This window comes from Plodia interpunctella, chromosome 4 (genome assembly GCF_027563975.2).
Source record: "Plodia interpunctella isolate USDA-ARS_2022_Savannah chromosome 4, ilPloInte3.2, whole genome shotgun sequence".
Lineage (NCBI taxonomy): Eukaryota > Metazoa > Arthropoda > Insecta > Lepidoptera > Pyralidae > Plodia > Plodia interpunctella.
The window spans coordinates 8,512,492-8,539,197 of NC_071297.1; the positions used below are offsets into that span (position 1 = coordinate 8,512,492).

The window sequence follows — 26,706 nt, forward strand, 5'->3', positions numbered from 1 at the left end:
ATACTTACCTATTGAATCTCCTATATGCGCTTATCCCATACAACAAACTCATGTGGCGAGTGGATTAGAACCTAGGACTGTTATTTTCGGTTCACAGGAACACCTGGTGGTTTTACCACAATACCTAATAACTTCAAAACGCGACATGTGGCTAAAAATCTGCAATATTCAAAATTACAAACGTGATGGCCGGCAGTTGCTTCCAACTTTCCCTATATGTTCGATCGACGCTTCACATATAAATACAAATTCATTATTCTTTAATAAACTTAGGATAAAACTAAGGCTACTGGCTGAATTCCAAAGCGCAGGTGAAGAACCGTTGCAACAAATAATTATTAAGTCTATTGCTAATATTATAAAGAAAAAAAATATTTGTACCTACTTAGGTACTTTTGTTTGTAATTAACGAACACACAAAACTACTCGACCGATTTTAATGAAATTTTGCACAAAATTAGACGAAACCTTCTGAAGTAACATACTTAGGTATAGCTATACTTTTTTATTACGGTTTTACAAGGGCGAAGCCGAGACGGGCCTCTAGTATTACATAAATCGGCGTGTGGCTCTAGAATGAAACCTCTTCTCATTCTCCAGTGGTTGTCGTACGAAGCGACTAAACACGCAATAATAGCATCGCCAAGGAGGATAGACAGGCAGGTGGACGGTGGTACAAACACAGTGACTGTGTCATCTTCAATATTTAAAAGTTTATTTTTTACGCTAAACCCATGTCGCGAAGGCGTCACAGTCCCGAAGGCAATCGGAAACATACGTAGCTAAGAGAAACAGAGAGAGATTGACTTGAAACTAAACAGGCAGTATTAAAAACAAGTGCCAGTTTTCTTTTTACAAGCTTTTTAATAACTTGCACTGTATGTTCCTACTAGATGTTGCCCGGGGCTTCGCTCCCGTGAGAATTTTGAAATTTGCCTATAGCAATCTTGGATAATGTACCTTTCTAATGGTAAAAGAATTTTTGAAATCGTTTCGGTAGTTTCGCAGATTACCCGCCTCAAACATACAAACTCACAAAAACTTACCTCTTTATAATAATGGAAAAATGTATGTACGGGTGGAATCTTGCAGCTCAATTTTCTTCAACTGATTGGGCTGAATTTTTTTACACATGATTAGCGGATGACAATATGCATTATAAGTATGATTAATAAAGCATGGTGGTGAATGGTGCACTCAGGACCAGCTCCCGACGAGAGAACTCCTCAACGGTTTACTATTTAATATTATGTTATTTTTAAAACTGCTCTTCAGACGTTTTTCAATTTTTATCAATATTGCCTAGTGGCAGTAGATCCATAAGACTATATAGCAAACTTATCTTCATCTGTCAACCAGCATACTTACAAGTACTTCACCTAAGCAAAAGGTGATCTACCTACCCAATATAAAAACCCCCGATTTCAAAGTATATGGCAAACTCATTTGCTAGAAAAGAGCTAAGGGCTTCCAACCCGGCTGAAAATACAAAGCAAACATAGTTATGAAGACTCTCGGTTAAATTATCTTAAATTATCTTTTATTATATTAAATTATTATATAATAATTTATTTATAATTATTAAATAATTAAGTATTATATTTTATTATATTAAATTATCTTTTAAATTAAAAAAAATCAAAATCGGTTCAAGCGTTTGGCTGCTACGATGATGCCACGTGAGGATGCATCTAATTGAGGAAATAAGGTGATGCGAAGCTTATTTCTTCTTGAGTTTTTCATCACCGTATAGTTAACATGGTTTCATTATAACCAAAATCCATCTAACTAAAAACCAGTCCCATTCATTAGCTTGCATACAGTCTACAGCGCAATGATGGCAATAATCAATAACATTGACTAGTTGTCACTTTAAAAATAAAAAAACATAGATGTCAAAAGTGTGTTTAAGTCAAATGTCAAATGGCATTATTTGTAGGCGCAATGCAAAGTTTTGCAGATTGTGTTAAAATAATGAATATCTATGTTTTTAAATGAACGTTATGGATTTATAATTGAAAAATGGTTCGCTACACTTTAACGACGATGTTTATTAAATGCCTGTGGCTGGTCAATTTATGTACCACCAATATTCACGCCACGACTCACTGGATGGTCACTGAGACTGGTTTAATTCAACCCCGGGTATGATAACAGCTTCCTTTTCAGTGAATATCCGTAGAATTACAAATTATTATATCTATCTTCGGCTTTGCGTTAGATTCAGGCTGTTAAGTTACATTATTACCTTTTAACAGCACTGTTACTTGCCCTACTTATTTTACTTGCAATTAATGATTCCTTTGTCGTGGTCTTTTTTTATGCTACTTATAATATCAATTTGTCGCGATCAACTGGGTATTATGTTATGTACACGGGCCAATTCAGTGTAAAATAAAAGAATCACAGAATTGTAATGTTTGTTTTTCAGGAGGACTCCCCGTTTGTTATGTCTCACCCCTATGATTTGATTTCTTTTCTAAATCAAGATACTCGCTGGATCAATATACATAACTTATATCATGACCTTTGGAGAAGGCAGCAGGTTATAAATAAAATGTGGAAGGATGTCGAGAAAAATGCTGATTACAACATTCTATTGTCAAAGGATAAAAATTGTGTGAAGATTTCTCCATTACGTTCCTTGGATTGGGACATTGCACCGGTTGATGTGGGAAAGAATTTGGAGAAGAGTATTCCTGAGGAGGATCTTTTATTGTACTCGCCATCTTATGGACATGATACAGAGGTACCGGACTGTAAAAAAATATCCTCTTTGACATTCAGCATGTTTGCATTTGAGCATTTAAAGGTAATTTTGTTAATTTAATTATTGTAATATTATAATGTAATTATTTCTCACCATAAAATTCACAAAGAAAATCAATTTCTATTAAGGTGTACTTAAGTACAAAAATAAACATGACACTCTAAAAGAAGCATATAAATACTATTTATAAGGGAGCTGGACCTAGGTATAAAACTTAATTGAAAGTATTGTGTACAATTTATTGATGTGCAAGTACTAGACTTTAAGACAAGAAATAAATTAATCCAAAGTATGTGCTTCTTTAAGAATTCTATTTATTGTAATCTACTTCTTAGAGTGTTGACTCAGTTAAATTTGAGAGGACAACACCACTGTAACAGCACTTTTGGTTGAGTCATACAGTCCTTCAGTGTGCAAGTGGTAAGACAAATAGGGCAAGACAATGAGTGTGCCTTGGTTTGTGGAGAGTCATCACATTGGCACACAGTATCAGAGCTATAGCCCAACCTGGTCATGTTTTCTTTGATTCGGCTGAGCTGTGTCCGGAGCCTGTTGGTAGACTTCCTTATTAGCTAAGGCAGTTGTTCCACAACATTTCTTATAATAAATCACATAAATACAGTATAAATAACCTAATACTAATGCCAGTGACCCATATTATAAATACCTTACAGACTAACATACATATAGATAAAATATTCTTAATGTGGTGCACTGGGTCAGCAGTCGTCCTCGGAACCTCCGGAATACAACTCCCTTCGACATCTTAATTTGATAATATTTTCTTCTCTTCTAGTCTATGATGAACAGGGTCAACCTGACAGGCAGTCCTGAGTATGCAGTACCTACACGCATAGCTACTATTATGACTACAGATCAGTTTGGCCATTGGGTGACAAATAGTTTGCGGAAAAATACAACTTCTTGGCTGCATTACAATTTAGCGTCATTGTATTGGAAAACTAGAGGAGATGTTCCCAGATCTGTTGAATGTAGCCGCAGAGCCGTGCTTTATGCCCCAAGGTATGTCAAAATTGGTTTCTTTCATCAAAAAATATTAATGTATCATAAGGCAAGATGGAATGTTATAATGGGTATATAAATGTCAAATAATATTCACTAGTTATAGTTTCTTGTCTTTAGATTCTAACTTCAGTTTTTTGTGTTCAGTTGTATGTTTACCCTTTATTTTACGTCTTTTTCCTAGATACTACAAAGACGTAGCACTTCTCAATCTCGGAGTGATGCTACACAAATCACAAAATGTGGAAGACGCGATAACAGTGCTCGGTGCCGCTGTAGACCACGACCCAAAAATAATAAGAAATCATTATGCACTTGCTAATGCTTATGCAGTAGAAGGGGACTTCAACAGCGCCATCAAACATTATGATATATGTCTGAAGTTGAATCCTAAGTTTAAAAATGCAGATACACATAGAAATGGTGTGCTGTGTCACAAAATGTTAATTAAAAAAATGCTTGCGTTGAAACAGTAAGTAATATTGCTATTTAAATATTTTTACTAGTTATTGACTACATCCCCGCCCGCGGTAGGCTATGGTTAACCTCAAGTCCTAAACTATATCTCGTTTAAATTTAATCAATATCGACCTAGTGGTGTAGCCGTTAAACCAACATACGTCAGACCTATCCCTTGAATCAATCTTGTTGTGTACAGAAGCAAATAGTTAACACAGATGACAGCCAGTATATGTATTATTCATTGATATATTCATAGAGTCATACAAACTAAGTCGCAGGCATCAGCTAGATTTGTGACATTTGTGTCAGTAGTTTGGGATGTACAGGTCAGTATAACAGAATCAAAATTATTTTAGACAGCTGTATGAGCTACAAGAGAATCTGGTGGAATTCAGCAACAGGGAAGCCATCTGGCTGAACTCGCAAACGGCTTTCTTGAAGACCATGAAACATGATCAGGATATAGGTAAACCATTTTTATTTCATTTGTATTGACAGCAAATCAATTTATCAAAATTCATTGAAATTTATATCTATTGGAAACACACCTTTCAGGTATAAATTAATTATTTATTTGTAAAAAAATTTGTATATTTTCATGTACTGAAACTTATGAAATTGAAGAAATTGACATCAGTTTAATATTTTCTTGTTTTCAAGTTATGAACTAAAAATGTTATTGTTTATGTGTAATAGTAGCTTTATAAATTTATTAGATTTCTACAAAAACGTCGAAACCAACTGCGCAAAGATGGAAGAGATAACGGGCCTACAAATAAAAGAACTGAAGAAACTCGGGAACAAAAACCATTTAATCAAATATTTCTTCGACCGCCTTTCGGTGAACCCTAAATGGCAAATTGAGAGAGGCGTGCACGCAATAGACTGGGTTTTTAACATCCAAAAGTTGATGTTTCATCTCCAAATGCAGACAGAACTGCAATCAGATTATGTTTACGTTGATAATTCGACTGTTCCGAAAAATGTTGGGATTTTGAAGGAAATCGGACCTTTGCCATTGTTTCCTGATATTTTCCCGGAAGTCAAAGGTATGTTGCATAAGGGATTTTTCCCTATATATATATATATAAATGTTAATTGTTTAAGAAATAACAGTAAAATCGAATAACCCCCCACCACTTATACACGAGTGAGTAGAACAGTTAAATATAGATTGTCGTATAAAGCCATTAAAATAAAATAAAAACTTCTATAGATGTGATATACTTGCGGTAAGAGTTTATGTTCCTACTGTAATGGATAGTACAGTAACAGTCCGTGTGCTTAGGCACCGCGATGTGTCGGAATTAACTGAGCCCCGACTCGGCTGTACTACAACTGGCGTAGATGTCATTGTAAACTTTGAATTTCCAGGTAAATTCCTCTTCGACGACAGCGATGAGAAGCCTGCGACGCCGACGCCGCCGCCGCGGGTCGAAAAGAAATCTACTCAGTCTGCATCCAAACATTTATCTGAGTTTGAAACCGGCATTGTTTTGTAAGTAAATACGTGAATAATTATAATGAAATAGGGTTGACGTCAGGTTATAAAATCGTAGCCGAATATATAAAATTTTACGCTGACACAGCTTCGTTGCGTCACAGCTCCGGATGCAACTGGCTGTCTGCCTGACGTGTGTGTGAGTGATCACTTTCAGATTGACCTAGGTCTTGGATGCTTTTCTTTATATGTATATGTTATAAATTATAATGTCGTTGATGGCGTAATAATGACGTTATATTCCCATAGCACAAGTTTCGAACTACTTTGTGTCTAAATCAATCAGTGTCATTTCTCAACATTTTCACTAGCGGTAGACCTTGGTAGAAAGCTCGTCTGCATGGGCACCTCACTCTCATCCCTTTCTGCCGCCAAACAGCAGTCCTTGGAGTGTTTTGTTTCGCCTTGAAGGTTGAGAGGTTACAGGGTACTGTGGCAAAAGCTGTGACGCCCCTGGTATTGCAGACGTTGATAGGCTGTGACCACTTACTACGAGCTGGGCCGTATGCATGTTTGCCTGGTTGGTGGTATAAAAAATATATATACTATTTAATTAAGTGGAATTTCAGGTACCCGTCCACAATGAAAGTCAGCCGTAACACAGAGGATTTCGACCGCGAATCCGATTGGCCCTCGACGCGGCTGTGCGAGGAGTCAGCCTCCACGGTTCCTGACAACTTGGAGGCCATATTCCCCGTGTTCTTGCCTTTTGAGAATAAGGGTATCCAGTGAGTATGAAATTAAATTTGAATTTTTATTCAATTTTATCATTAACAGTGATATACCTCTCTTTTGGTCTCAATTAAATAAGAAGATTGTTTCTCTATCTTTTTAGTCCAAATTAAATGCAAATTATTATTGCTTCTTATTCATAGTGATGAACGAATAACTACTCAATAGGCTGATTTTTAAAGATTTTTGAATTGAAATTTGAGGATATTTTACAATTTTTATGAGATTGTAGACGGAGAAGAAAAAACTATAAGCTTCGTTATATTTTTCGTGTCGGTCGTACAAGAAAAAGAGACGTTTATTAGAAACACGCAAGAAATGGGCGATTAGCGTTATTTATTTATTATATCATCCGTTTTTCATAGTGATTTTATAAAACCTATCCTACCGATGAGGTAGGCCGGGAAATGATTGTCTATATAATGTCATTACGCCACCTGGTTTTCTATGTCTTCGAACGGCAACTTTTTTAGAAATGTTACAAACAGTAATTGTATTAAAATTATTGTTTTACGTTATCACGAAATTTTTGAGTTAGTCCATCAAGTTATACTATTGGTTATACGGTATAACAGAAAAAAAAACAATCCGTTTGCCTGCCCATAATAGTAGAACTTCTTTAAAAAAAAATGAAAATTAGGCTTAATGGAAACAAATGTAACCTTGTGTACTTGCAGGTTAAAATCATTGCTGACACACAAGATAGGCGTGCCTGCCGATGTGGAGCACGATGTACCGTGGCACCCCCCGACATGCGCACTGGATAAAACTGCGGCGTTCTCCAAAAAATCGCAAAAGTAAGTTTTTATATTCATGCGACTTAAGGTGCGCTTACACGAGGACAATCATTGCTCGGCGACACGAATGGACCGATCTAGAGCAGGGAAGGAGTGGGTGCTCCCAACGCTTTATATTCTTTCTTCTTATCGGGTGTGTTACTGCCACTGGTTTCAGATTTTATTCTAGTCGCTTAAAGGCATCTGACATGACTTTTACACCTACCGCTATCTAGTGGCAATTAGTATATACTAGTAAATTAAACTCCAACGCGTTTAGAGCTAAATCCAGGGCTGTGACTTGTAAAAAATATTTCATACACGTCTTTCGTGTTTTGTGACAACCGCTGACTACATTGTCAAAGCTGGCGTCTGTCTGATGTTGAAGATTTGTATGAATCTGATTAAACTGTGCTAATATTATAAATAGGAATGTCTGTTATACTATCAATAATTATGTTTGCTGGACAATTTTTAAACGATTACCGATTTATCTGAAGATTTGAGGTCGAACTTGACCTTACAATAAACAAACAAACTTGCATTTATATATATAACTCTCATATTTCCGTAGGCAACAAATTACCATAGAGGTGCAGCCCCCGGCGTACCTGCGACGGAAGTTATTACACTACGCCGGAGACGGTGACCCGGAAGTCGCCCGTCACATGCAGGAAGCGGAGATTGGACAGAGAATATACGCTGTCATGCAAAAGGTACGGTCTTATTACGTTGTAGTTGTGGTTCCGCCCTAAATAGGACCACTGCATATCTTATTGTATTCTTACAAATGTTTTAGTGAAAAAAAAATCCTTGAACGTTTTCATTAAAATTAAATTAATCAAAATCTTTTCTATTACAGAAATTAGCTCCAAAATGGATAGTGTACACTCTCGCGTCTCTCTATTGGCGCGTGCGCGGCAACAATATTAACGCGTTAAATTGTTTGTTGCCCGCGAGCAAAATTGTGGAAAATAAGTATAAAGATGTAGTGTTGTTGTCTTTGTCTTCTGTCTATTTGGAGATGGGGTACTTTGATGAGGCGCTGGCCGCTGCCGAGGCCGCATTTCGCATTGGTTTATATGAGGTATGTATTGTTTTTATTTAATAAAATTTGTTTGTAACACAAAATCATAGTATATTTATGAAGAATAGAAAATATTATTCTTAAATACAAAATTCAAGCGGATTTTTGACAATTTTTTGTTGTAATTGTAAATACAAAATGGAGTCGTTGATGCTAGCAGAGAAACACGCGGTGGTGTTAGCATTTATATATTTCGAACGTCTCCATTTAAGCCAGCAATATATAAAAAATACTGACCCTCCACATCAATTTTATTTTATCGGATTATCTAATTTATTTTTTGAATCATGAAAAACATTTAAATTAAGAACACGTTCCTGCCAATATTTCTTTTGTCGTCGAACCGAATGAATATTTCGAATCGAGAATACGATTTAAAATGAGAACACGTTCCTGGCAGCCAGCGACGAACTTCCAGCTGTCGCAGCTGAACATGGTGAAGAAGCACCGCAACACGCACGTGTTCCACCTGAAGCAGACGCTGCGCGCGGAGCCGCAGTTCATGAGCGGCGTGCCGCGCGCGCTGCTGCTGGGCTGGGCGTGCTTGCTCAAGCGACTCAACTCGGTTCAGGATTTAGGTACTTACCTTGCTCATTTTTCCCTTTTCCCCCCCTATGTTCTCAGGTAGTTCCTCGACAAATTCTTTCGAATGAACTTTTTTGTGACGAAAGCTCTTTTATTATCTTACTGATTTTTCCCCTTTTTTCCCCCTATGTTCTCATGTAGTTCCTCGACAAATTCTTTCGAATGAAGTTTTTTGTGACGAAAGCTCTTTTATTATCTTACTGATTTTTCCCCTTTTTTCCCCCTATGTTCTCATGTAGTTCCTCGACAAATTCTTTCGAATGAAGTTTTTTGTGACGAAAGCTCTTTTATTACCTTACTGATTTTTCCCCTTTTTTTCCCCCTATGTTCTCAGTAGTTTCAACTTTTTTATGACGGTCTTACTGATTTTTCCCCTTTTTTCCCCCTATGTTCTCATGTAGTTCCTCGACAAATTCTTTCGAATGAAGTTTTTTGTGACGAAAGCTCTTTTATTACCTTACTGATTTTTCCCCTTTTTTCCCCCTATGTTCTCAGTAGTTCCAACTTTTTTATGACGGTCTTACTGATTTTTCCCCTTTTTTCCCCCTATGTTCTCATGTAGTTCCTCGACAAATTCTTTCGAATGAACTTTTTTGTGACGAAAGCTCTTTTATTACCTTACTGATTTTTCCCCTTTTTTCCCCCTATGTTCTCAGTAGTTCCAACTTTTTCATGACGGTAGCTAGCTTCAATTGTGACACTGTCCTTAGTAGTTTCTCAATTATTCTGTGCGATCAGCTAAAAAAGTCGTGGTAACCCAAATCAACCCTCCTTGCGAATGTTATTGTTGCTCATTAGCTATCAAGACGTTTTATCCCTTAATCATCTTGCACAAAATCCACCGGATGGTATGAAACGAACTAGTCCTATTTTAGAGCGAAAGCACACGCCACCTATTTTAATTTATAGTATGTACTAAGAAAATAATTTTTTCTTGTCGCAGTCAATCGATACATTTTATAACTTTTATGTACTTATAAGAAAAAAAAAACTTTTTCAACATACATCAACATTTTTTTATAATATGTAACAATAACTTATATCTTCTCTTGCTTCCAGATTTCGGCGAAGGTGATTACTGTACGCAAGTAGAGCCGGGTATGAGTATGGTGTGCGAAAAGGACGGCTCCAACTGTCACGTCACCAACATACAGTGCTTCAGTAACAAAGAGAAAGACAAAGGTCGGTTTATCAACCATTGACCTTGACCATTATATTTTGTATTGCAATGGCAAATAAGTGATAGTGCGTTAAAATAGTTTTTACTAAATGTTGCCCGGGGCTTCGCTCTCGTGAGAATTTTGAGACAAAATATAGCTTATAGCAATCTTGGCTAATGTATCTTTCTAATGGTGAAAGATTTTTTTAAATCGGTGTGGTAGTTTCGGAGATTACACGCCTCAAACATACAAACTCACAAAGTCACAAACTCACAAACCTCTTTATAATAATAGTATAGATTTATTATTATCTTTATTTTGGTAAACGCAGAAGTAAAAGTGACGAGTATAACAATAGTTATAACATGTTATTTACTTAACTTTAACCTTAACTTAACCATTGCCTGCCGCATTGGTAAAAATACTGTATCACAGGCAGTTTTGAGCAATCCCTCGTTAGTAACAAACAATCCACTATACAAATATATTATAATATAGAAAAGATTTTTACAAAAATGACATTTTTGCCACAAGCTTTTAGTGTGTCAGGGAGATGTAGCATTAAACTCCTAGCAAAAAAAACCATGTCCGTGCTGTAAACTGTTGAGGAGTCCCCTCGTTGGGAGCCGATCATGGGTGCACAATCAAGTCATGCTTATCATAATAATGTATTGTCATGGAAACTAAAGCGACGTGGGAAATTTCAACTCTTTAGGACTGGAAATAGGGGAAATCTAACTTGCATGATTTGATTACAGAAAGACAAACAAACATGCGAAACTAAATAAAAGCGTGTAAAAATACAGGAACACTAATTACTATAACTATATGTGGCCGTCCAAATCAAAAGGGACCTTATGGCGCCCGGCACTTACGCTATTATTGCCTTTGTTTTGTATTCGAACAACAGCAATAATGACCTAAGTGCCAGCCGCCATAAGGTCCATTTTGATTTAGACGGCCACATATGGTGTTATTTGAAGTGAGTTTCTTATCTTTATATACACGATTTATTTGTGTATTTTCTTCCACCAGAGACCAGCACAATAGTCCGCATGCTAGAAAAGAGACACAAATACGGTCATCGGTCGTCAGCGGATGTCATGAACGACGCCATCTTTAACGATTTCATACAGAATATGCCGGTTGACCGCGCAGATGTCGCGGCGCACGAGAAGAACTTCCGGTCGCTGCTCAAGGTCATCCACCCCAAGATGGAGGGTTGCGGGTCGAAAGGGTGCACAGGTTAGTTTCACTGTCTAGTTTTACATTTCTCATACTTGGATAGTATACAGTCTGTCACACACAAAATCTACTAGATGGAATTGGATGCGGTTTGCACAGTTGTGTAGCGGATGGTTCAACATAAAATTTGGTATAGGTTATAACATCGCAATAAGTTACTTAGAACCTGAGATATTGACAATAATAAGTTATAAGCGGGCGAACCCGCGGGCAAAACCTAGTCATCAATACCTGTAGAATCGTTGGAAAATGTATTTTCTCTTTGATATATTTGCTTGGTCAATATCTCCTGAAAAGGTGTAAAAATAAAATAAAAGTACATAATAATAAAACTCTTTAATTTCACTATAAACAAATGAAGGAGTACATACCAGTACATACCCGTAATGTACAATATCGGTAAAGCAATCTCTTATGCCGATTCCACACTATCGTGGACAAACCCGAACTTGCACGATTCGGCATACATTGCTGGATTTTCATTGCGATAAATAAAAGCTCTCATACAAAATACGCAACGTTCATGTATCTGTCCAAGTTGGGCGATAGTGTTTAAGTCAGTCTACGACTGAGAATAGTGTGTTTTAAATTTTTCGTATTGTTGTTTGTTTCTCAGGAATGACGCCAGAAGATTTAGGTATAAAAGAAGAAGAATGCACATTTCAAGATGCACAATTAGCATACTGGCTTCATATATTCAGTTTTCGCGAGTTGCTAGAAGAAACTAATTCGAAGTAAGGTTTTATTTAGTACTAGCTCTGCGGCTTCGCCCGCGTGAATTTATCTGCGAAAGGGGAATAGATGATTTTCATATAAACTTTCACCCCTAATTATAATCATTTGAGGATTAATTTTTGGACAAAAAGTAACCTATGTTTGAACGCGGGTCTTGAACTACATGCATACCAAATTTCACTAAAATTTGTCCAGCGGTTTAGCCGTTATAGAGGAACAAACAGACAGCTAGATAGACAGACAGACTTTCGCATTTATAATATTATAGTATGGATACAAAACAAAAAAAATATTTATGTAGGTAATTTAATAATAAAGGTGTAAAACAACAATTTTAGTGCCTATGTTAACATTACGCTTATAATTATTTACATTTTATAAATAAAATATAACAATAATATAAATTCGTTGATATATTTCCCACAGTTTACCCCAAGAAATAGCATCAATAACGCCATCAAACAAGAAAGTCCCGGAATGCCGCATATACTCTGACACACCCGACTTCTTCCTGGAGAAAATGTCCCGCGTGGACACTGAGGGCTGGGACCCGATGTTGTCGCTGATGCACCAGTTCGCTGAGGTCTTCAACTTGTATGACTATATCGCTCTGGGGGCAAAAATTGCGAAGTATATGGAATCGGTGAGATTTGATCTCTTTTACTACCTCATTTATTGTTAATCAATTTATTGTAATAAAGTTATTAAAGTAAGTAACTGTATTACAATGAACTGATTTCCGTAGCTCTATCAGTGGTTAATGTTTTTCATGTAAATTTTCATCCCCTTTTACAGCTCTTTGTAATTTATAAAGTGTAACTTAATAAATGTATGATTTACTTTCCAAGAAGAAGAAAAGCAACATTCTTAATCAAAATTAAATTAACTAAGGCGTATTAATTAGCATTGAGTTTCGCCTTGTATTTTTTTTGCAAATCATGATACATTATAATTATGATAACTATAATCCTTGGGATCTTGAACATTAGTTTTTATTTTTTCTACTCAAGTTTGTTGCTTCTTTTGATAATATCTTGATAATAGCTTCTAAAATGACACTGAAGGGCAAATTACAAAAACTCAGTTTAGTTTTTTTAATAGAACGCACAAATACTCTATCAATTTTAATGTTTTTTCTGATAAGAGACAAGAAATTTCCTTATTTATTAGTTATTACTAATTTATATATTTGTAATAGAAAAGGTTGATGATTTTTAACAAGTTGGAAAAGTACTGTTTTTGAGCTCAACGGCGTAAACGCTCTTAAGTGTTTCTCAAAAACTTGGGGAATATTCGCAGGATAGATACGCTCTCAAAAACTTGGGGAATATATGAGCAGTGTAGATACGGTGTTAGAGTAACGCTTGTGATTGTGGACGCACAGAAGCCGCGGTCGTGGACGGGCGCGGTGGCGGCGGCGTGGTGGTGCGGCGCGGGCGGCCGCGGCGCGTGCGCAGCGCGGTGCTCGGCCGCGGCGCTGTCGCTGGCGCCGCGCGCGCTCCGCACGCACGCGCTGCGTCCGCTCGCCGCTATGCTGCACTTGTGAGTACATTCCTTTTCTGTAATCATAATCTAATTATTTTATCAGAGGCACTTTTTCACATAATATTTACCAATGTTACAAAAATACCTACTAGCATGATTTTTATAATACGATTTCCAAAAACTTACACAGATATCCTCACAAACTTTCGCATTTATAGTATTAATAGGACTAGCTGTTTACCCGCGATTTCATCAGCATAATTATATTTTTATGGTTAATGCCAGAATACCAATATTTTGTGTGAAAGCCATTGTTTGGTCATCTTTGGTCGTCTTTTTAACATTGTTTTCATACAAACTTTCACCCCCCGACCAATATGATCATTCTCTACTTCATCAACATTTAAATCATAGAGAATATAATTTGTATTATCTCGTTCATAATGCTTGTCAGACAACGATATGCAGCAACCAATAGCAGTCGGATTCGGCGCGTTGCAATGGACTGAAATATATTACTGCACAGATATATCATAATAATTTATAAGATTGAATGATACACCAGTAATTCTTAAAATAAAATGCTATATTTTCAGGCATTCGAAGCTAAAAGACGGGAAAGAGATGGCGTACCTCTCTTTTTATCTACAACCAAAGCATAAAGTTGAAACATTCCTATTGGCTGTGTCACATTCATATTTGGTAAGTTTGATTTCTTAAAAGATTATTTATATATTGGTATATGTATTTCACACGTGTTTTTTAAACAAAATTTAAAAAATGAGATTGAAAAATTCAGGACTCGAGCGAGAATCAAACCGTATGGTCTCGATGGCTGTGGTTCAAAGCAGTCCTAGTTCGGCAAGAACTTGGATTCGATCACATACTCGAGTCCTGATTTTTTCATCTCATCATTTAAATGTATAAAAACATAACTGACCTTCCAGAAAGAGTACGAGGAAGCGGTGTGGCTGTACCGCTACACGCTGACGCTGGACCCCAAGTTTGCGCCGGCCAAGGCGTGTCTGCACGCCACCATGTGCGTGTTACTGTACGGCAACTCCAGCAATGACTGAATATAACACTTTGCTTCAGTTAGATTCGCTTTTGTGCCAGTTCGTACACCGTGTTTCGGGATTTGAGTTAAGGCGCTTGATCTATCAATTATGTAAAGTAACGAGTTTATCTATATTGTGTAACACAATATAATATACTTCAAGCATTTCTATTGGCTGTGGTGTGGTGTTTCTATATCAATATTTCAAATAGCACAAAAATCTAACATGAGTTTAAGTGTACGATAAGGTTATGTTGAATTATATTGTGTGACTATCTAGTGGTAGCCTATGTTGGACTTTGAGTATAACTATATATATACTTATCCATTCCTAATTTTGTCAAAGGCGACCCAGCGTGAAGAGCGTGACAGACAGACAGACTTTTACGTTTATAATATTAGTGTGGAAGTATGGATCTGGATATGAACGTACAAAAAGGTTATATGGCTCGGTGAAAGAGTCGCTACTGGTGTGTGTATAATGTAAAAAAGTTGATATTTATTTAATGATAGGGAAAAATTAGTGCGTTTTTATATAGAGTGCTGTATTTTAGCTTCCGCGCTAAAACTATATAGTTTCTTACTATATAATAGCTCTAAAGCGCCTTTTTATAGAAAAATAGATAATTTATCGTTTTTTGCCCGTAACCAAATTTGTTGACGTGGTAAAACTGGTAATTAGATTTTCACTAATAAAAGGCACGGTGAAGATGTTTGTTGAAATTTGATCTTTCAACGCCATAAAGCGCAAATTAGCGTAGGTACTTCGACGAATCTTCATAACATTCACTTTTATTCAGTATTATGACGATGTACGAACTTGTACAAAAACACATACTTACATTTGGATGTATGAAATGCATGGAAGGTGAAAATTCCCTATAAAAATCAAAACACAAACGTATTATTCGACATATGATATTGACAGATACGTAAATTACAACAATGTTGTTTCAAATTCCATGTTATTTCGTCCTACTAAATTCATGATTACATAATAAATAAACACATAATATATACGCAATTTCATAAATACAGTAATTTGAAAATCTAAATGTTAATGTCTAAGCTTCATATCTTGAATACACAGTTAATTGGTGTCCAATTCAGTATAATAATCTTACATAATTATTTATCCCTTTCCAACCGGAGATTTTTATTTTAGAAAACTATTTGTATATGTGCTTTACTATATTAATATGACTCTAAGGAAGCCCTAAAAAATAATAAAAAAAATTGTGAACCCTTACCTTCCTGGAAAAAGGGCCCGTACGATTGTGAGCATCAGGAAATATTTACAATGCGCACGATCGTGAGGCTGTGCATGAAAATACATTGTTCTAGGGAAAATTAAAGAAAATGGATAGAAAAGTAATATTTTTATTAAACTTTAGACAGTCTTTAGCCATAACAGTCTTATTTGTTTCTTAAAATAAAAGGTAACAATTGAAAAAAAAACCTAAAAAAATATTCTTTACTTCTTAGTTAACTTAACATTTTGAGATCATATTAAAGCGTATTGTCTCATAATACTTTGAGCTTAATTATTTATTAAGTTTAATTATTAATTTTTTAAATGGTAATTCTTAAAACAATCTTTACCTCTTGAGAGGCAGAGGTAAACATCACATTTAACACAGCGTATTTTACTTCGTGACACACAGTTTTCCATTCGACAGGTCCGTGGGGCCCGAATATCATCAAACATCGGTAAATGATCATAGCCATCATAGCGTTTTGCTTCAGATGGCTTTGAAGGCATATACTTCCTTTTTACAGGCGGTTGGTCTTCAGCCAGATCCTCGTCGTTTTCAGCGTCATTGTGTCGTCGCCTATTTATTGGTGTTAGAAGTAAAGAATCAGCTAAAGCCATTTTGAAATCTAAAAGATCCATTATCTTTTTTTTAGGTAAATTTGCAGCTTCACAATCAATTTTATATTGACGCCACGAATTTACTACCGCCAAATCCAAAAAGTGTATAATTACTTTTAGCGTCCATTTATTAGTTTTAATAAATGTTCGGTAATATTCCATCATTTGGTCCAGAATATCTACACCCCCCATATAACTATTGTAGTTTGTCACAATCTTAGGAGCAGTGACATCGATATAAGATCTAGTTTGTTTGTCCCATCTTTTTACTATTTCAACATGTTCGTTTCCAGTACAATTCGACACTAAAAGGACAGATTTGTTATCTTTCCATTTTACTAATGCTACCGGATCTCTGCAAAACAGCTGGCTTTCTCCACGAGTCATATCTTTATCCTTCATAAATTTGATTGAAGTTCGCCCTGGAATACGATTCAACATTATGGTACCAGTACCGTGCAAATTATTACGTTCCAATTCTTCAATCAAAGGAACAGTTGTAAAAAATCTGTCATGATAAATACAGCTTCCTGGTGGTATTGTTTTAGCCAAATGAAGAACTACAGAGGGACCTAGACCCAGGTTGGTATTGCCAAACATTGTTTTGGCACCTCTGTATATTTCAAAGTCAACCATGAGACCTTCACTTGTAGTTGCTACAAAATTTTTCAATCCCACGGGTCTGGGTTTATTCTTCACAACTTGCCTTACAGGACAACGTCCAGTGAAAGGGATCATCTGCTCATCTATACTATAAAAGCCAGGCACCCTTTCAAGCTTGTAACATGCACGTAGAATACAATCAATGACGGGTTGTACTTTCCAGAGCGGGTTAGGCAGTTCGTTTTCTTTTAGCGGTGGTGGAGTGTCAGTATCAACAACATGCAAGGCATTACGAAGCTGCAAGAAACGATCTCTACTCATACTGTCTGCGATCAGTGGCAATCTGACGTTGAGTTTCCAATACATGGGTAAACGGGGATATGGTATAACTCCCATAATGAGATGTATACCCAACAGACTAGCTATTTCTTGAGCATTAGTTTTAAGTTCTTGTCCTGTTTTGCGCATATAATATTGATTTGTGCATGTAGATGCCATTTCAAAAAAGTCATGATTAAAATAATTCTCAAAATAATGTTGTGGCAATTGAACAGGACCAGAAGGTGGCTGTGAGTACTCGTGAGATTTATCACAGAATGGTACTTGCCTCCATATTCCAGACCGTCCCGATGACACTATTGCTTCTGGACGAGGTACAGTTGGTGTAGTCTGGGATGATGATGAAGATTGCTGACTTGCTGGTGGCTGCTGAAAGATGGAATAACTAGAGCTTGGATCATTATTAAGCTCTTCCAAAGAATCCTGACTTTGGTTATCCAAGATGTCTCCAAAAATATTTGGATCAAAGACATCATCATTCAGTTCATCAATATCGGACTCATTTCCGTCTTGTAATATATTGAGGATATCTTCATCACGAAGAACTGTACCTAAAAAAAGTAAAATTAAACATATAAATATAAATAAACAGTGAAATATAGATACATGAATTTCGGCAAATATTTCACATAAATGTACACTTGCCACCGGATCGTTACGAACGTGACGATCAAAGTTTGTCTCTCTCCAACACATTTATTTTCAGTAGTTATGAGTTGAAAACTATATTCATAAATCAAGTAACTCTTAATAATGTAAAACCAATTAAAACTATTCTAAAATTAAAACAATTAGTAGGAATAATAAGTACTTACGTGACCGACCTCCGCACCCAAAATACGCAGCCATCTTCGACTCTGACTAGCTCACCACTGTCCGGTCGCAACTTGTTTCGGTAGGCATTTAATTGACGCTAGGTAGCCGCACGATCGAGCGATGCCGGTGTCGTTCACAAAAACGTAATATTTTAGCGCCAGGATTTTTTTTTCTCGATGCTCACGCTCGGTTAGAGCCGGTTGGAAAGGGTTATTACTGCTATGTATGGCGCATCACATACCGTAACATTTAAATATATTGCTACAATTATATAAGCCTTGCACTAATATATTTATTCTAATGTTTATGCGAAAAGCATAATGGTTCACATGGTCATTAAAACATTATTTTAAATAAACTTATCTGTTATAACGTCCCTATTGGACGTTATAACAGATAAGTTTATTTAAAATTTGACGCGTTTTTAAAATATTATTATGCAGTTCATGAATTTATATACGCAAGGACGAAGTTTTGTTTTTGCGTTACACTCGTAATACGTATTATATGGTTTTGCGCACGAATCAAATGATTTTTCGTGACACACACACACACACACCGAGAGATGCCCGTTGCATCTCTTTTTATCATACTGTAAAATGCTACAACGGCTTTACAATTTCGATATGTGATGCGCCCAACATATATTTAATACATATATAATGGATTAAGAGTATATACATTCATCGGTACTTGCGTAGGTAAATAAGGATTGTGATAGTACAATAATTATGTACATTAACATTTCCTACTCTGTGGAAAAAGGATATTTAACGAGGTCGTTGTTGACAATTTGTTATGTTGCATTTAAGATATTGATTTAGGTATTAGTTTTGTTAACGTTCCGCCTTTTTGAATGAGAGTAAATGATTTTAGTTACAATTAAGATGGTTAAACTGAACAAATTCGTGACCAAAAACTTAATTTAGGAAGCTAATAATAATGATATAAAGGTCCGGGTCCTAATGGACTCGTGGCTAATATAATATGGCTTTGTAGAAAACATTTGAATCATGAAGCATTGGTTGAAGAAAAGACAAAGAAAACAATAGACAAGGGGTTAGCGCAGCCACTTGAGACAGAACATATTTTTTTCGTGATGAGGGACAAAATATATTAACGCTATCTCCTATTTTCCTTCGTATATTCCTAAGCGGTAATCTTTCTTGTATAAGTAAAATGGCAATGACGTCTATGTTTTCTCTGTCTACAGTTTGAAGTTTTCATTTTTTCGAAACATTCAATAAGCGAAATCCACTACAAGTATTGATTTTATGTATTTATAAATTAAGTACCACAATATTATAAGGGCATGAAAAGACTTTGTTATTTTAGTAATAAGTCTTTTCTCATTATTAATGTCTTATGCTGATGTGTAGATTGGCGCTAAACATATAGTTTTACAATACTAAGTTATCATGTCTGGCATTCCTGTATTGTTTTTTTGCTCAAATTAATAATTTGTTATTAGATGACCCTGACTAATCGATGTTGTTTTATATTGTTTTTGTTGCTACTTTTGTATCAAATCAAGACTGATAATATCTACGTAGGTATTCGACTATTTCAATATACAGTTTCCACAGCATATGTGTGTTTCATTTATTATGGGTTGATCATATAATATCATTGGAAAAAATATATAGGCATCATCATCCGACACGTTGACGTCCGTTGACGGATCAACGCAGGACAACGTATAAATTGTATGAGTCGTCGCAACGGAGCTTAACGTAGCAATGTAGTGAATTATATAGGTACTTTTGGTAGCTATGGGGCCTGACTCGAAGCCAGAATTAAAGTAGTCCCTACGCCCTCTTGCGGCGTTTTTAATAACTGGTTGATCGAAGTTGCAAAAGCAACTTTGTTGTAATCACAGTTTTTCTGAGTGAGCATAAGGTGGCGCCATTTGTTACTTGCTCTGCGTGATTGAAAGTTTTTCAGAAAAATTCTTGCCATTATTATGACATTATCTCTTATCAGCCTGAAAAAGGTATTTATTCAATCTATTTATAAAAGTTATCATGCAATGAAAACATTCGCTCACTGATTTTATTTCATTGTACTATAAGTACTACGAATTATTTCATTTGTTTTTTAAAACCTTTAAAGTTACATATTATAAATTTTTTAAAGGACACATTACCGGTAATCGGAATAGGTATTACATTCGTTTATTTTTATTTTATTGTTTACGTATCATACAATCCAATTTAAATCTATTATATTGGGGTTAGTTTGTCTAGACTAAACCATGGGTAATTTTCCATAAGAGATGCGCCTACATTTTATATATATTATATCGCCAAACAGTTTACCGAACTTTGGCGGTTACGACTTACACTACTGGTTTTTCCTTGTGGTAAAAAAGCCCACATACAAACAACCCAATGTACGTTCATTCGTGTACCTACACGTTGCTTGGTTGCGTTTGATATCCACCAATCATACCTTAATTATTTTTCCACATAGCAACTGGTGGAAATAAGTCCGGTAAGCTAAGCTATCTATGTCTTTTATATGAATAGTTATAGGTAGGTAGGTACGTGCTATGAAAACAGCGCATAGCATCTTCTCATATTGTACTAGGTACCTAATCTTACTCGCTGTGCTATAAAGCTCAGCAGCAAATAGGTTGCACTATCTCGTAGAATAGCTTAATAGTTACATAGCATGCCTCTAGCGGAATACCACCCTACAGGCCGTACCTACAGAATACTTATGCAAGAAAATAAAATATACATATAACTGTCGCCCAGGCGGCTTCATCATCAAGCTTAATTTAGTCTTTGGGACTCATAATGCCTATTCCGATCACTGGGACACAATATGACATACTTACTTACCAAAAACATCGGAAATTTTGAAATCACAGTAAAAAGCCAATCAAATCCAGATAAATGTTGATGTGGAATTTTCAATTCTTCAGCCGCCAGTTGATTATGAAGCACCCACAATAACTATTGGAACACGCACAAGAGTATATCAGGTTACTAGTCCTGTGCAATGACCAATAGTTGTTTTGGGCTTCTTTAGTCTTCTGCATCCTCTTCTGTTGGTAGAATCCGCTGGAAAACTTACACGACACAATAACATAGCTACAGTCAGCGACACGTAAGAAATCAAGGCAGTATGTGCAACTATCAGAAATAAATTAGGCCACGTTGTTATAGTGCCCTGTCTGCGGGAATTCTTTTGTGGCGCAGACTGTAGTGTAGGGTATGAAAGACACTTGATATTGTATAGAAACGTATTTATTGTAATTTAACAAAATACTCACACTCAAGTTAGGTATCTATATAGTAGGTAGGTACTTATTAATTCTAAAATTCTGAATAACTGTTTAATTTTAACTTCACACTTTCTAACTAGGTAGTTATACAAAACCGAAAGTATCAAGGGGACCTGGTGGCCCAAGATACAGGCCTCTGCCCAGTCACCAGGTCTCTAACAAGTTGTTATGTGTATAAATTAGATATATTGTTGTAAGTCGAAATTTTATTGTAAACTTGTGGAGTAGAATAAATGAATTTTTGATTTTTTTGATTATTTTTTGTACCAATACTCTACGAAATGACGTTGTTGAAAAATATAAATTAAAAATTTTCTTTTTCAGGCATTCATGTTTCATTCTTCTAAGGACAAGTCATTATCGTTTCTCAATGTTTTTATAGTTTTTTATTAGTTTGAAGCGAATGCATGAACATTGCGGAGTTTATGAGTGCTTTTATTTAAGTACCGCAATGAAAAATCTATGTAGGTAATTCCGGATCCGCCAAAGTTTCGCGTACTGGTCCGCGATAGTGTGAAGGTGGCATTCAATAGCACCTACTTCCTAACTGATTAAGAGATGTATACCGTTCTTAATCCTATTTCCAAGTAGTTATTTGCTATAAATTATTCTACGTCTAATATAGAAGTTGTTACACAAACTTACCTACTACCTACTTACCTACACTATAAAAATCAGTATATTAGCACGTTACAAATCATTGATTTATGTGATTTCTGAGTTACTTATAAAATGATTAATTAACACGCAATATGATAAGAATTAAAAGACAATCAGATTTTAATTTTTATTTAAAAAAAACTCACTTCAATTGGACGCGATGATGAGACGTCAATAGCAAAGTTTGTATTACATATTTGATTTAGATTTCGACACTTTTTGTTACACTACCTCAATGTTCGTTGGTAATAAGAGGTCAATATTGTCTTTATTAAAGTGTCTGTAAAATAAATAGCAACTACGACCTAATGTTTGTTGGATTTCTTTATAGAAAAATGTACCTTCAGAAGACATTTAAATTTTCTTATGGATACTTATATACTTACGTTTTTCTTTTGTGCGTAGCGATATACAGCTGAGAAATTCTCTGTTCTAGGAAATTAAGTACCTTCTTTGAGATTTCCAAGAAAAAATCTAATTGGAAATGTCACGGAAACTGTAGAAAATCTGTAAAAACTCAGGAATCTCCGAGAATATTCCCAGACCAATTCGGTGTATACTTGAAAATTTCGAGAATGGCGTCTATGTAGCGACGGTGATAGCGACATTGCATGTTAATAAGAAATAAATAATAATCACGTACTAAAAAATAAAGCATACCCGTGCAGTTTACTTAGGTACAGAGTTGCTGTTGGGAGCTGATCTGAACAAATTATAAGTAAACAGAACAAGCGAGAGTAGGCGAGACGAAATAAGTTATAAATGCATGCAACAATATAAAAACTTTAACAAATTAAACAACTTATGTACTTCGGTAATACGTACCTATACATACCATATTTATCAAAGTATATACTATGGAATTAAATATTTTTGTTTATTGTAGAATGTATCCAAATCGTCTATTGATTTTATTTCACAAATATAAATCTGACAGAAAACTACTTTTTTTACTTGCTTTTATAACTTTCTGAAGATCATTTAAAGAATTTTATATAGTTTAATTTAAATCTTAAACTGCCTTATAAAATTAAATAATGAATATAGTAGGTACCTAAGTACATTTAGTAGAAAAAGTTGACAAACAAATAAAACTCATTGCAGGCAAGCCTTGACAGGATGTTGTAGGTCATTTTTTGGTATCCAAGCTGTGGACAGTCAATATGCCATACACATTACATAAACTAAAGCAACTAAGACATAGAATTTGTATATCGTACTACTGCTACACACAATTTTCATCTAAAATATCTATCTCCTAAAGTATTTTTGTCAAAATATAAATGAGACTGTGAAAAAAAAATCTTCTTTATCACACTAGTGTGTAGGTACAAGGTACAAACACGTAATAAATAAAAATAATCAATGAAAGTGATAAATATCAAATGCTCGTGTTTGTTTATTCAAATATTGATATTTGAACAAACAAATATTAATATTTTAATAAACAAACACGATCATTTGATTTATAGTATTTTATTTTTATCGTCATTCTCTGAAACTGTTACTATTACAGCTGAGCTATATTAACATAAAATAAATGGAAGCATCCTGAAACTTATAGTACTTTTAAAACGAAACAAAATAAAAATAAATACACGTCAAAAATAAACACATACAGAAAAAACAGCAAAATAAATCTTTGGCACAACTTCATCATCTAAATATGTTTACTCGAATTCGTGATCGTTACTTAGTTCCAAAATAAGTGAGAGCTTGAGAGAAGTAGCATTAATGAAAAATATACAAATTAGGCTTCCATAAAAACCAAAATTATGACTTCAGTTGGATAGACAAGGAGGCGTAGTGTTTTAAAGTTCAAGGAACAATATAAGAATCAAACTGATAATACCTACGAGAAACTATAAAAGATACTAACACATTGAGAGAAAATTTTGCAACTAAAATTAATAATAATATCATATTTCCAATGAAATATTTCTATATGATCTTGAAGGTTTTAAAATTAATTAAAATATAAATATTTATATCCCTATATTTTAAGAAACTTATGCAACGGAAATTGTTTTTTACGTCATTATTTATAGCGTGATTGATAATCTGTCTTCACACAGCACTCGATCTCAAGTACAAATTCGATATTTTATTTTTCTGCGTAGTTTTTTTTATGGTCTTACATAGGTATACTCTTTTTAATAAAATTAAAATGTCACAAACATAAACGATAAAAAAACAAGATAAATGAATAAGTACGCAAGTTTTCCCATGAACAGGTACTGCAAACTCCAAAGCCTTGTAGAATCTTGACACTCGGCGACTATGAAACGCCCGCAATAGCCGCTGTCACACGCACAAGAGTATAGCTCTGACTAATCTTGTGCAGTGGCCAGCAGCTGCTTTGGACTTCATTTCGTCTTCAGCCTCAACTCTTGCAAGTATGGTGGTGGTGGCTGGCTGTGACGACGTCAACCGAAAAAGAAGATATTCTCTGTGTGCCAGTTACATTTCGAAATTTGAATTTAAATTGCTTGTCTTTAGTTCGAGGTTCCGGATAGTTCGTAAAAAATAAAAAATGGAAATTGTCTTCGTCCCACAGAGAATAACTTTCAAGCTAAAGCTTACAAAAAAAATGTAGCAAAATAAAATAAATTGAAAAATCTACAAAAATGTAAATTTCATCACAGTGAAATTTTTTTATACATTTAATAAAATCATACAAAGAAAGCCCAGGAACAGAATTAAGAAATAAAAACAGAAGAGGTCATAATTATAATAAAATTAAGAAAAAAAAGAGTACAAAAAATCCGCAACGCTTTCTCAACAATATAGGTAATTCACAAAAATAAATAATAATCTATCGTCAAACAAAAACGAAGGCGTCTATAGATTAATGTATTTAGTGTCAGACATAAGGACGGATGGGGTAAAAAGTGAGGTATCGGATGGCGCGGAAGCCTTGCTGGGCCGGCACGGAAACCATATTACCGGCTTAAGGTAATGCACTCATTCGCAACATATGATACTAATGCCACGATGAGGACGAATGTTTTTTTTTAAAGCGGGCACAGCATTTATTTAAAGATTACTGTAATATTCTCGAAATCTAAAAATTGTCTACAATCATATGTTATTTCGTCATTCGTTCCAAGTCAAATAAAATAGGTACTTCTAAAAATGAAAAATAGCAAAATGTAAATCATACAACATATCAATTAACAAATTAAATTGACATTACATATGTATTGTGTTTCATTATTTACTTTCATATTTTTTATGATTTATGATGTGAAATAACCTACCTATTAATTATCTCAGCCTGCATGTTTACATTTTAATTTTTTTAAACACTATCCCTTAAAAACTGTCAGCAAAGTTCTGTGCCCACGGCAAAATAAAATACAGTCCTCAACAACGATATCTGTAATTTTAATTTATTGGTCGAATGCATTAAGCATATTTTTGGGACCTCGTTTCCTTTTCAACTTTATTTGGTGATGGATAATCAATTTACTGGGTTCCAACGATTAACAACTGAGAAAGAAACCGGAAAGACGCTTAGTTGAAAAAGAATTAATTTCCTTGTTATCATTATATCAGAGGTTACTAAAATGTGATAGATAGATAAAATGTAAAATATGATAGCAAGGATGCAGTGTCGTAATAAATTCGAATTTGCAATGACTTTGGGTAGGTTGATGTGCTGTTGACTGTACATAAATCCTTGAAAAGCCTAGTGAAAACAATACTCCGGTGGATTTAGAAAAATCTTTCTTAGCAGTTGAGCTCTAAACAAAAATACAAATTGAAGAACCTGTAATATACTATTTAATAACTAAGTAAGTCCTAATAAAAGTACACTCTTTGCCAGTTTGTCTAGATTATACCTACATTTAGTATCTCTCAGAAAAAATTTCGTGTTTAATAAGCAAAGTAAAATTTTGGTAAACCTATGTCCTGAAATGTTCTATTTTTTTGGGTTCTATTTTTCTGTAAAATCTATAAATACTTTTCACTATTTACATTAAAAAATATTAAAAGTTTTTTCTAAATGACACTTTTTTAAATCCTATAAAAAAAAAACAAAACGTAAACATAACAATACTCACTTGAACACAAAAAACAAAACACGACAAAAATAAATTCCGTAAAAAGCACATATATTGGATAAAACGAAAAATTAAACAAAATAACTGTATCTGGTACGTGCTAGCGCGATGTATGACGGGGCGAGAATGAGGCCTGCGAAGCCTTCCAGTGCAATACACCCTGTCACAGCCCTTCTGTCACCACCCCTAATTTCCTTGTGGTACAAGTGGAGCATTTAGCGTTAGCGATTTTTATTTCATGCAAAATGTAGGAGACATTTTGAACAGGATAATATGTGTGTGACACACAGGTGTAAAATAATGAAGGGTTATAAGGGATCTTGTTGCATTCTACGTGTGACAAAAAAGTCTTTGGGTGCCGATCCTGGGTGCACTATTAGGTCATAATTATATTAATACTTATTGTATTGCCATAAAAATTAAGCGACGTGGAACGTT

At 35.0% G+C, this 26,706-nt stretch overlaps 2 protein-coding genes across 2 annotated transcripts; one reads left to right on the forward strand and one right to left on the reverse strand.

The window, feature by feature from the left end:
- The first annotated feature begins 1,919 nt into the window (after positions 1-1,919).
- Positions 1,920-15,748, forward strand: LOC128669464 (uncharacterized protein). The gene is made up of 19 exons (XM_053744321.1): positions 1,920-2,145; positions 2,432-2,812; positions 3,567-3,793; positions 3,978-4,265; positions 4,612-4,721; positions 4,972-5,304; positions 5,630-5,753; positions 6,326-6,484; positions 7,166-7,285; positions 7,839-7,980; positions 8,127-8,351; positions 8,752-8,929; positions 9,996-10,118; positions 11,132-11,341; positions 11,958-12,075; positions 12,503-12,719; positions 13,461-13,618; positions 14,158-14,263; positions 14,509-15,748. Exons 1-19 carry the CDS (start codon positions 2,023-2,025, stop codon positions 14,635-14,637), a joined length of 3,471 nt encoding a protein of 1,156 aa, XP_053600296.1. The 5' UTR covers positions 1,920-2,022; the 3' UTR covers positions 14,638-15,748.
- Positions 15,749-16,121: 373 nt separating this feature from the next.
- LOC128669563 (piggyBac transposable element-derived protein 3-like) lies at positions 16,122-18,443 on the reverse strand. Its single transcript, XM_053744470.1, has 2 exons — positions 18,249-18,443; positions 16,122-17,984 (listed from the first exon to the last, which is right to left on the reverse strand). Exons 1-2 carry the CDS (start codon positions 18,280-18,282, stop codon positions 16,183-16,185), a joined length of 1,836 nt encoding a protein of 611 aa, XP_053600445.1. The 5' UTR covers positions 18,283-18,443; the 3' UTR covers positions 16,122-16,182.
- Positions 18,444-26,706: the final 8,263 nt, after the last annotated feature.

Coding starts and splice junctions, on each gene's coding strand:
- LOC128669563 (XM_053744470.1), bottom strand. CDS start 18,282: ATGGCTGCGTATTTTGGGTGCGGAGGTCGGTCAC. Junction 17,985..18,248: donor TGGGTGCGGAGGTCGGTCAC/GTAAGTACTTAT, acceptor TACTTTTTTTAG/GTACAGTTCTTCGTGATGAA.
- LOC128669464 (XM_053744321.1), top strand. CDS start 2,023: ATGGTTCGCTACACTTTAACGACGATGTTTATTAAATGCCTGTGGCTG. Junction 4,722..4,971: donor GAAACATGATCAGGATATAG/GTAAACCATTTT, acceptor TAAATTTATTAG/ATTTCTACAAAAACGTCGAA. Junction 8,930..9,995: donor CAACTCGGTTCAGGATTTAG/GTACTTACCTTG, acceptor TCTTGCTTCCAG/ATTTCGGCGAAGGTGATTAC.